This window comes from Coturnix japonica, unplaced genomic scaffold (assembly GCF_001577835.2).
Source record: "Coturnix japonica isolate 7356 unplaced genomic scaffold, Coturnix japonica 2.1 chrUnrandom510, whole genome shotgun sequence".
Lineage (NCBI taxonomy): Eukaryota > Metazoa > Chordata > Aves > Galliformes > Phasianidae > Coturnix > Coturnix japonica.
In genome coordinates, this window is record NW_015439898.1 from 9658 (window position 1) to 22386 (window position 12729).

At 55.1% G+C, this 12729-nt stretch overlaps 1 protein-coding gene across 1 annotated transcript in view; it reads left to right on the plus strand.

The window, feature by feature from the left end:
• Window positions 1-7948: 7948 nt before the first annotated feature.
• The window catches only part of LOC107307207 (mucin-2-like), a gene marked incomplete at its 5' end in the record, with an annotated part of 16312 nt that continues 11531 nt past the window's right edge, over window positions 7949-12729 (plus strand). Inside the window, 2 exons of the mRNA XM_032441712.1 lie at window positions 7949-8008; window positions 10378-10445. Coding sequence (XP_032297603.1) covers window positions 7949-8008; window positions 10378-10445 — 128 coding nt within the window. The remainder of the gene's footprint in view (window positions 8009-10377; window positions 10446-12729) is intronic.

The window sequence follows — 12729 nt, forward strand, 5'->3', positions numbered from 1 at the left end:
CCCCACATCTGCATCCAGCCCCACAACTGAAACCTCCTCTAGCCCCACATTTACAACCAGCCCCACAACTACAGCCTCCATCAGCCCCACATCTGAAACCAGCCCCACATTTACAACCTCCATCAGCCCCACATCTGTAACAACCATCAGCCCCACATCTGCTTCCAGCCCCACATCTTCAGCCTCCATCAGCCCCACAGCCCCATCCAGCCCCACATTTACAACCAGCCCCACAGCTGAATCCTCCATCAGCCCCACAACTGAAACCAGCCCCACATCTTCAAACAGACTCACATCTGCATCCAGCCCCACATTTGGAACCAGCCCCACAACTACAGCCTCCATCAGCCCCACATCTGAATCCAGCCCCCCATCTGAAACCTCATCTGCAGCCAGCCCCACAACTATTCGTACCAGCCCCACATCTCCATCCAGCCCCACACCTGAAACCTCTTCCAGCCCCACATCTGCAGCCAGCCCCACAACTGCAACATCAATCAGCCCCACAATTGTAGCAACCATGAGCCCCACAACTGAATCCAGCACCGTATCTGCATCCAGCCCCACAACTAAAACCAGCCCCACACCTGTATCCATCCCCACAGCTATGAATACCAGCCCCACAACTGAATCCAGCCCCACATTTACAACCAGCCCCACAACTATGAGTACCAGCCCCACATCTCCATCCAGCCCCACATCTGTATCCAGCCCCATAACTATCAATACCAGCCCCACATCTGCATCCAGCCCCACAACTACAGCCTCCTTCAGCCCCACAGCCCCATCCAGCCCCACATCAGACACCTCCTTCAGCCCCACATTTGCATCCAGTCCCACATTTGGAACCAGCCCCACAACTGAGACCAACCCCACAATTATTCGTACCAGCCCCACATCTCCATCCAGCCCCACACCTGAAACCTCCTTCAGCCCTATATCTACAAGTAGACCCACATCTGCATCCAGCCCCATAACTATCAATACCAGCCCCACATCTGAATCCAGCCCCACATCTGTATACAGTCCCACATCTCAAACCAGCCCCACATCCAATTCCAGCCCCACATCTGCATCCAGCCCCACATTTGGAACCAGCCCCACATCTGAATTCAGCCCCATAACTATGAGTACCAGCCCCACATCTCCATCCAGCCCCACATCTATGAATACCAGTCCCAAATTTACAACCAGCCCCACATCTGAAACACCCATCAGCCCCACAACTGAATCCAGCCCCACAAGTAGCAACACCAGCCCAACATCTGCTTCCAGCCCAACGTCTTCAACCAGCCCCACAACTACAGCCTCCATCAGCCCCACATCTCCAACCAGCCCCACATCTGTATCCAGCCCCACACCTGAAACCTCCTTCAGCCCCATATCTACAGGTAGACCCACATCTGCATCCAGCCCCACAACTATGAGTACCAGCCCCACATCTCAAAACAGCCCCACATCCACTTCCAGCCCCACATTTACAATCAGCTCCACATCCCCATCCAGCCCCACATCTGAAACCAGCCCCACAACTGCAACGTCAATCAGCCCCACAACTATAACAACCATCAGCCCCACATCTGAACACAGCCCCACAACTGAAACTTCCATCAGCCCCACATCCCCAACCGGCCCCACATCTGTAACCTCCTTCAGCCCCACATCCCCATCCAGCCCCACATCTCCATACAGTCCCACATTTGGAACCAGCCCCACATCTGAGACCTCTTCCAGCCCCACATCTCCAACCAGCCCCACATCTTCAACGATTCCCAGCACTATTAGTACCAGCCCCACATCTTTTTCCAGCCCCACATTTGGAACCAGCCCCACATCTATGAATACCAGCCCCACATCTGTATCCAGCCCCACATCTGAAACCTCTTCCAGCCCCACATCTGAAACCAGCCCCACATCTCCATCCAGCACCATAACTATCAATTCCAGCCCCACATCTGCATCCAGCCCCACATCAGACACCTCCATCAGCCCCACATCTCAAACCAGCCCCACATCTTCAACCTCCTTCAGCCCTACAACTATGAATACCAGCCCCACATCCCCATCCAGCCCCACATCTGAAACCTCCATGAGCCCCACGTCTCTAACCAGCCCCACATCTTCAACCATTCCCAGCACTATTAGTACCAGCCCCACATCTGAATCCAGCCCCACATCTGAATCCAGCCCCACATCTATTTGCAGACCAGCCCCACATTTACAACCAGCCCCACAATCTGCAACCTCCATCAGGCCCCCACCACCTTCAAACCAGGACCCACATCTTCCCGAGCCACCCATCAGCCCCACATCTCCATCCAGCCCCACATCTCAAACCAGCCCCACAAACTACAGCCTCCACTCCAGGCCCCACATCTGAATCCAGACCCCACAACTGCAAACCTCCTTCAGCCCCCAATCTCAAACCAGGCCCCACATCTCCATCCAGCCCCACACCTGGAAACCTCTCTCAGCCTATATCTACAAGAGACCACATCTGCATCCAGCCCCACATTTGGAACCAGCCCCACATCGCAGCGCGCCTGAAGAGCGCGCACTCCGGTCGCGAGACCGGCCCCATGCCGGATCACGCTGCCTGAATTCAGCCCCCATAACCTATGAGTACCAGCCCCACATCTGAATCCAAGCCCACGATCCCCCAACCAGCCCCACCCACTCCATCCAGCCCACATCTTCACAACCTCCTTCCAAGCCCCACAACTGGCTTCCAGCCCCACATCTGAATCCAGCCCCTTCATTCAGAAACATCCATCAGCCCCACAACTGGAAACCAAGCCCCCACAACTATGGAATTATCAGGCCCACATCTACCATCCAAGCCCCACATTTGGTAACCAGTCCCACCATCTATGAATACCCGGCCCCACATCTACTACCAGCTCCACATCAGCACAACATTCCAATCAGCCCCCCCCACATCTTCAACCAGGCCCCAACATCTTGGCATCCAGCCCATACACTATCAAATACCAGCCCCACATCTGCATCCAGACCCACATTTTACAACCTCCTTCAGCCCCACATCTGAATCCAGCCCCACAATCTATCAATACCAGCCCCACAGCTGCTTCCAGCCCCCACATATTCAACATCCATTCAGCCCCACATCAGAATCCAGCGCCCCACAATCTTCAACTGGTTCCACATCTATAAGCTACCCAAGCCCCCACATCCTCACCCAGCCCCACAGGCTATGTAATAACAGGCCCCACAAATCCTGTATCCAGCCCCCACATCTCAAAACGGCCCCAATCTGCTCCTAGCCCACATCTGAAACCTCTTCCAGCCCCACCTATCCCCATCCAGCCCCACATCTCCATCCACGCCCCACATCTCGTATCACAGCCCCCATTAAGCTATCAATACCAGCCCCAACTATCTTCATCCAGCCCCAATCTTGCAAACCCCTCCATCAGCCCCACATCTGAATCCAGCCCAACATCCCCATCCAGCCCCACATCTATGAATACCAGCCCCACATCGCTTCCAAGCCCCACATATTCAAATCCAATCAGCCCCACAGCCAAATCCAGGACCACCACATCTATCAAAACCCGGTTTCCACAAATCTATGATACCAGCCCCACATCCTCAACCCAGCCCCACAAGCTATTGGAATATCAGGCCACACATATGTTATCAGCCCCACATCTGAAACCTCTTCCAGCCCACATCCCCATCCAGCCCCACATCTGAACTCCAAGCCCCACATCTATTGAATACCCAGTCCCACACTTACAACCAGGCCCCACCCCTCATCTCCATTTAGCCCCACATCTGCATCAGCCCACAACTTGAAACCTCCTCTAGCCCCATCATTTACAACCCAGCCCCCACACACTACAGCCTCCATCATGCCCCCACATCTGCTGATCCCAGTACCCCACACTGAAATCTCTTCCAGCCCCACAACTGCAGCCAGACCTTCACATTTTACAACCCCTTTGGAGCCCCACATTCTGAATCCAGGCCCCCACTATCTCCCATTCCAGCCCCACATGGAACCCAGCCCCCACATCTATCATATAACCAAGCCCCAATCTACTACCAGTACCCCACCCAACCCCCAACCTCTTTCCCCAGGCCCCACATTCTGCCATCCCAGCCCCCAGTAAAAACTATCAATACCAGGCCCCCAGCATCTGTATCCAGCCCCACATGGTCCAACCCACTCCATATCTCCATCCGCCCACATCCTTGGCAACCTCTGTCAGCCCCAACATCTGAAACACGCATCAGCCCCACAATCAGAAACCACCATCAGCCCCACACTGACTACCAGGCGCCCACCATTCTCCATCCCCCAGCCCCCACATTTACACCCAGCCCCAACAACAACCCAGCTCCCATTCAGCCCCAACATTCTTTGATCCAGCCCCCACACAACAGCCTCCATCAGCCCCACATCTGGATCCCCAGCCCACCAACAACAGCCTCCATCAGGCCCCACATTCTGAAATCCAGCCCCACATTTCTTGAAACTCTGTTCCAGCCCCACAATTGGCACCTTCTATTTCAGCCCCGGAACCATCCCTTTCCAAACCCAGCCCCATAACTATTGCAATCACCAGGACCCCACATCATCGCCATTCCAGCCCCACAATGCTTCAACCAGCCCCACAAACAACAGCCTCCTTCAGCCCCACCATCTGAATCCAGCCCCAACATCCACTTTCAGCCCCACATCCCTGAAAAACCTCTTCCAGGCACACACACATCTCCATCCAGCCCCACATCGAACACCTCCATCAGCCCCACAGCCTCATCCAGCCCCACATTTACAAGCAGCCCCCACACTGCAACCTCGCTTTGCAGCCCCATAACTTCAATACCAGGCCCCACCATTCATTGGCTTCCAGCCCCAACATTTGAATCTTTCGCTTCGCCCCACATCTGCCTTCAGCCCCAACATATTATGAATACCAGCCCCACATCCCCAACTCCCCAGCCCCACATCTCCAAACCAGTCCCCACATCTGCAACCTAACTTCAGCGCCCACTCTCCAACCCGACCCACATATGAATCCATCCATCGCCCCACAGACTGTGTACAGACCCCACACAACTATGAGAGTAACCGCCCCACATTCCTCAAACAGCCCACAATCCACTTCCAGCCCACATACGGAAACCCTCGTTTCAGCCCCACATCGTGCTCCAGCCCCACAAAACGATCAACACAGCCCCACCTCCCCCACCCAGCCCCACCTGATCTGAACCCCAGCCCCACATCCATGACATCAGCGGCCCACCTTGCAATCCGGCCCCACAATCAGACACCCTCCATTCCAGGCCCCACATCTTTCAAAACCAAGCCCCACATCTGCAAACCAAGCCCCACATCTAATGCAATAACCAGCCCCACATTTACCAACCAGCCCACATCCTGCCCATACGTCAATCAGCCCACAACTGAAACCAAGCCCCCACAACTAGCCAATACCCCAGCCCCACATCTGCATCCACCCACAAACTGGAAAACCTCATTCCCAGCCCACGGCCTCATCCAGCCCCACATCTTTCAATCAGCCCCACATCTCCATCCAGCCCCACATTCTTCCAAACCAGCCCCAACATCTGAAACCCTCCTCTAGGCCCCACATTTACCAAAGCCCCACACCTACAGCCTCATCAGCCCCCACATCTGGCTTCTCCAGACCCACAACTTTGAAATCTCTTCCCAGCCCCACAACTTGCAAGCCAGACCCACATTTACAACCTCCTTTGACCCCACATCTGAATCCAGCCCAACAGTTCCATCCCCAGCCCCACATTTGGAACCAGCCTCCACAACCTATCAGTACCAGCCCCACATTACTCCAGCCCCCAAACGCCCAACCTCTTTCAGCCCCCAAACAATTCTCCATCCACGCCCCCATAAACTATTCAATACCACGCCCAATCTCCCAATCAGCCCCACATCTCCAAACCCACACTCCATACCTACTCCATCCAGCCCCCACATCTGGCAAACCTCTGTACCAGCCCCCACATCTTGAATCCTCGTTTCAGCCCCACATCAGAAACACCCATCAGCCCCACATGCACTATCCAGCCCCACATCTCCATCCCAGCCACATTTACACCCCAGCCCCACAAACAACAGCCTCCATCAGCACCCACATCTGGAATCCAGCCCCCACAACTATGAATACCAGCCCCACATCTCCAATCAGCCCCACAACGCAACCTCCTTCAGCCCCACATCCACTTTCCGCCCCAAATCCACTTTCAGCCCCACAATCTGAAAACCTCGTTCCAGCCCCCACATCTTGCATCCAGCCCCAACATCAGACACCTCCATCAGCCCACAGCCCCATCCAGACCCACATTTACAAGCGCCCCACATCTGCAACCTCCTCAGCCCCAATAACTTGAACTACCAGCCCCCACATCTGCTTCCAGCCCCACATATATGAATACCAGCCCCCACATCCCCATGCCAGCCCCACTCTCAAAAACCAGGCCCCCACATTCTGCAACACTACTTCAAGCCCCACATCTCCAAACCAGACCCACAATCTGAAACCCTCCAAATCAGCCCCACAACTGTGTTACAGCCCCAAAACTATGAGTACCAGCCCCACATCTCAAAACAGCCCCACATCCACTTTCCAGCCCCACAATCTGAAACCTCGTTCAGCCCCACAGCTGCTGTCCAGTCCCCACAACGATCAATACCAAGCCCCAATCCCCACCCAGCCCCACATCTATTGGAATACCAGCCCCACATTTACAACCAGCCCCACATCTGCAACGTCAATCAGCCCCACAACGGCATCCAGCCCCACATCTGAAACATCCATCAGCCCCCACAACTGAAACCAGCCCCCACAAACTAGCAATACCAGCCCCACATCTGCATGCCAGCCCCACAACTGAAACCTCCCATCAGCCCCACGCGCCTCATCCAAGCCCCACATCTTCATAATCAGCCCCACAATTTCTCAAACCAGAGACCCCACATCTGCTGCCAGCCCCCACATCTCAAACTCCTTCTAGCCCCACATTTACAACCAGCCCCACAACTACAGCCTCCATCAGCCCCACATCTGCTTCCAGACCCACAACTGAAATCTCTTCCAGCCCCACAACTGCAGCCAGACCCACATCCCCAACCTCTTTCAGCCCCACATCTCCATCCAGCACCATAACTATCAATACCAGCCCCACAACTGAATCCAGCCCCACATTTACAACCAGCCCCACAACTATGAGTACCAGCCCCACATCTATCAATATCAGCCCCACAACTGAAACATCCATCAGCCCCACAACTGAATCCAGCCCCACATCTTCAACCAGACCCACATCTATGAATACCAGCCCAACATCCCCATCCAGCCCCACATCTGAGACCTCTTCCAGCCCCACATCTCCATCCAGCCCCACACCTGAAACCTCCTTCAGCCCTATATCTACAAGTAGACCCACATCTGCATCCAGCCCCATAACTATCAATACCAGCCCCACATCTGCAACCAGCCCCACATCTTCAGCACCCATCAGCCCCACATCTCAAACCCACTCCATATCTCCATCCAGCCCCACAACTGAAACCTCCTCTATCCCCACATTTACAACCAGCCCCACAACTACAGCCTCCATCAGCCCCACATCTGCTTCCAGACCCACAACTGAAATCTCTTCCAGCCCCACATCTGCAACCTCCTTCAGTGCCACATTCACAACCAGCCCCACATCTTCATCCAGCCCCACATCTGAAACCTCTTTCAGCCCCACAACTGCAGCCAGCCCCACATCTGAAACACCCATCAGCCCCACATCGCAAACCAGCCCCATAACTATGAATACCAGCCCCACATCTGCATCCAGCCCCACATTTGGAACCAGCCCCACATCTATCATTACCAGCCCCACATCTACTACCAGCCCCACAACCCCAACCTCTTTCAGCCCCACATCTCCATCCAGCCCCATAACTATCAATACCAGCCCCACATCTGTATCCAGCCCCACAACTACAGCCTCCTTCAGCCCCACAGCCCCATCCAGCCCCACATCTGCAACCTCCATCAGCCCCACATCTGCAACCTCCATCAGCCCCACATCTGAATCCTCGTTCAGCCCCACATCAGAAACACCCATCAGCCCCACATTGACTACCAGCCCCACATCTCCATCCAGCCCCACAACAACAGCCTCCATCAGCCCCACATCTGAATCCAGCCCCACAGCTATGAATACCAGCCCCACATCTCCAATCAGCCCCACAACTGCAACCTCCTTCAGCCCCACATCTGAATCCAGCCCCACATCCACTTTCAGCCCCACATCTGAAACCTCTTCCAGCCCCACATCTGCATCCAGCCCCACATCAGACACCTCCATCAGCCCCACAGCCTCATCCAGCCCCACATTTAGAAGCAGCCCCACATCTGCAACCTCCTTCAGCCCCACATCTATGAATACCAGCCCCACATCCCCATCCAGCCCCACATTTGAATCTTCCTCCAGCCCCACATCTGAATCCAGCCCCACATATATGAATACCAGCCCCACATCCCCATCCAGCCCCACATCTCAAACCAGCCCCACATCTGCAACCTACTTCAGCCCCACATCTCCAACCAGACCCACATCTGAATCCTCCATCAGCCCCACAACTGTGTACAGCCCCACAACTATGAGTACCAGCCCCACATCTCAAAACAGCCCCACATCCACTTCCAGCCCCACATCTGAAACCTCGTTCAGCCCCACAGCTGCTTCCAGCCCCACAACGATCAATACCAGCCCCACATCCCCACCCAGCCCCACATCTGAAACCAGCCCCACAACAACAGCCTCCATCAGCCCCACATCTGAATCCAGCCCCACATCTGAAACCTCTTCCAGCCCCACACTGGCACCTTCTATCAGCCCCACATCTTCAACCAGCCCCATAACTATGAATACCAGCCCCACATCTCCATCCAGCCCCACATCTTCAACCAGCCCCACATCTGAAACCAGATCAACATCTGCATCCAGCCCCACATCTGCAACCTCCATCAGCCCCACATCTCCATTTAGCCCCACATCTATGAATACCAGCCCCACAACTGAAACCTCCACCAGCCCCACAGCCCCATCCAGCCCCACATCTTCAGCACCCATCAGCCCCACATCTCCATCCAGCCCCACATCTCCATCCAGCCCCACATCTTCAACCAGCCCCACATCTTCAGCACCCATCAGCCCCACATCTGCATCCAGCCCCACATCTGCATCCAGCCCCACATCTGAATCCAGCCCCACATCTGAAACCTCCTCTAGCCCCACATTTACAACCAGCCCCACAACAACAGCCTCCATCAGCCCCACATCTGCTTCCAGACCCACAACTGAAATCTCTTCCAGCCCCACAACTGCAGCCAGACCCACATCTCCATCCAGCCCCATAACTATCAATACCAGCCCCACAACTGCATCCAGACCCACATTTACAACCAGCCCCACAACTACGAATATCAGCCCCACATCTATCAATACCAGCCCCACATCTTCAACCTCCATCAGCCCCACAGCCCCATCCAGCCCCACATTTACAACCAGCCCCACATCTACTAACAGCCCCACATCAGCAACCTCCTTCAGCCCCACATCTCAAACCAGCCCCACATCTCCATCCAGCCCCACATCTGAAACCTCTTCCAGCCCCACATCTGTATCCAGCCCCACATTTACAACCAGCCCCACAACTACAAATACCAGCCCCACATCTCCATCCAGCCCCACATCTGCTTCCAGCCCCACATCTTCAACCGGTCCCAGCACTATTAGTACCAGCCCCACATCTACATCCAGCCCCACAACTGTATCCAGCCCCACATCGGCACCCTCCATCAGCCCCACATCTCCATCCAGCCCCACATCTGAAACACCCATCAGCCCCACATCTCAAACCAGACCCACATCTATGAATACCAGCCCCACATCTGTATCCAGCCCCACATCTACTACCAGCCCCACATCTGAGACCAGCCCCACATCTGTATCCAGCCCCACATCTACTACCAGCCCCACATCTGAGACCAGCCCCACATCTGCATCCAGCCCCACATCGGCATCCAGCCCCACAACTACAGCCTCCATCAGCCCCACATCTCCATCCAGACCCTCATCTGCATCCAGCCCCACATCTGCAACCTCCTTCAGCCCCACAACTGAAACCAGCCCCACAACTATCAATACCAGCCCCACATCTCCATCCAGCCCCACAACTGAAACCTCCATCAGCCCCACAGCCCCATCCAGCCCCACATTTACAACCAGACCGACATCTTCAGCACCCATCAGCCCCACATCTCCATCCAGCCCCACATCTCCATCTAGCCCCACATCTTATTCCAGCCACACATCCCCATCCAGCCCCACATCCCCATCCAGCCCCACATCTTCAACTGGTCCCAGCACTATTCGTACCAGCCCCACATCTGCTTCCAGCCCCACATCGGCACCATCCATCAGCCCCACATCTCAAACTCCTTCAGTCCCCACAACTGAAACCAGCCCCACATCTTCAACCGGTCCCACATCTATCAATACCAGCCCCACATCTGCGTTCAGCCCCACATCAGACACCTCCATCAGCCCCACATTTACAACCAGCCCCACAACTATGATACCAGCCCCACATCCTCATCCAGCCCAAACATCTGAAACCTCCATCAGCCCCACATCCTCAATCACAAGCCCCACATGCGATGCATCCAGCCCCATATTATACCCAGCCCACACAGTCTCTCATCCAGCCCCCATACATCTCCATCCAGCCCCACATCTGCAACCAGTCCCATAACTGTCAATTCCAGCCCCACATTTGGAACCAGCCCCACATCTCAAACCAGCCCCACATCTTCAACTAGACCCACATCTGCATCCAGCCCCATAACTATCAATACCAGCCCCACAACTGAAAGCAGCCCCACATCCTCATCCAGCCCCACATCAGAAACCTCCATCAGCCCCACATTTACAACCAGCCCCACAACTATGAGTACCAGCCCCACATCCTCATCCAGCCCCACATCTATGAATACCAGCCCCACATCTCCATCCAGCCCCACATCTATGAATACCAGCCCCACAACCTCATCCAGCCCCACATCTGAAACCTCCTTCAGCCCCACATTTACAACCAGCCCCACATCTGAAACCTCTTCCAGCCCCACATCTCAAACCAGCCCCACATCTATGAATACCAGCCCCACATTTACTACCAGCCCCACATTTACTACCAGCCCCACATCTGCAACCTCCTTCAGCCCCATAACTATCAATACCAGCCCCACATCTACTTCCAGACCCACATTTACAACCTCCTTCAGCCCCACATCTGAATCCAGACCCACATCTGAATCCAGACCCACATCTATGAATATCAGCCCCACATCTCAAACCAGACCCACATCTGAATCCAGACCCACATATATGAATACCAGCCCCACATCTATGAATACCAGCCCCACATCTCAAACCAGCCCCACATCTGAATTCTCCACCAGCCCCACATCTGTATCCAGCCCCACATCACAAACAAGCCCCACAACTATTCGTACCAGCCCCACATCTGCATCCAGTTCCACATTTGGAACCAGCCCCACAACTGAATTCAGCCCCATAACTATGAGTACCAGCCCCACATCTGCATCCAGACCCACATTTACAACCTCCTTGAGCCCCACATCTCCATCCAGCCCCACATCTCCATCCAGCCCCACAACTGAAATCAGCCCCACATCCCCATCCAGCCCCACATCTCCATCCAGCCCCATAACCATGAATACCAGCCCCACATCTCCATCCAGCCCCATAACTATGAATACCAGCCCCACATCTCCATCCAGACCCACATTTACAACCTCCTTGAGCCCCACATCCCCATCCAGCCCCACATCTCCATCCAGCCCCATAACTATGAATACCAGCCCCACATCCCCATCCAGCCCCACATCTGCTTCCAGCCCCACAACTGAAATCAGCCCCACATCCCCATCCAGCAGCCCAACCTTTGCATCCAGCCCCACATTTACAACCTCCATCAGCCCCACATCTCAAACCAGCCCCGTATCTATGAGTACCAGCCCCACATCTGCATCCAGCCCCACATCTGAACCCTCCACCAGCCCCACAACCCCAACCAGCCCCACATCTGCATCCAGCCCCACATTTGGAACCAGCCCCACATCTGCAACCTCCTTCAGCCCCACAACCCCAACCAGCCCCACATCTGAAACCTCGATCAGCCCCACATCTGCATCCAGCCCCACAACTATGAGTACCAGCCCCACATCTCCATCCAGCCCCACATCTGAGACCTCTACCAGCCCCACATCTGCAGCTAGACCCACAACTGCAATCAGCCCCACATCTGTAACCTCCTTCAGCCCCACATCTGCAACCAGCCCCACATCCTCAACCAGCCCCACAACTACAGCCTCCATCAGCCCCACATCTCCATCCAGCCCCACATCTGAAACCCCTTCCAGCCCCACATCTCCTACCAGACCCACATCTATGAATACCAGCCCCACATCCTCAACCAGCCCCACAACTACAGCCTCCATCAGCCCCACATCTGAAACCTCCTTCAGCCCCACATCTCCAACCAGCCCCACATCTTCAACTGGTCCCAGCACTATTCGTACCAGCCCCACATCTGCTTCCAGCCCCACATCGGCACCATCCATCAGCCCCACATCT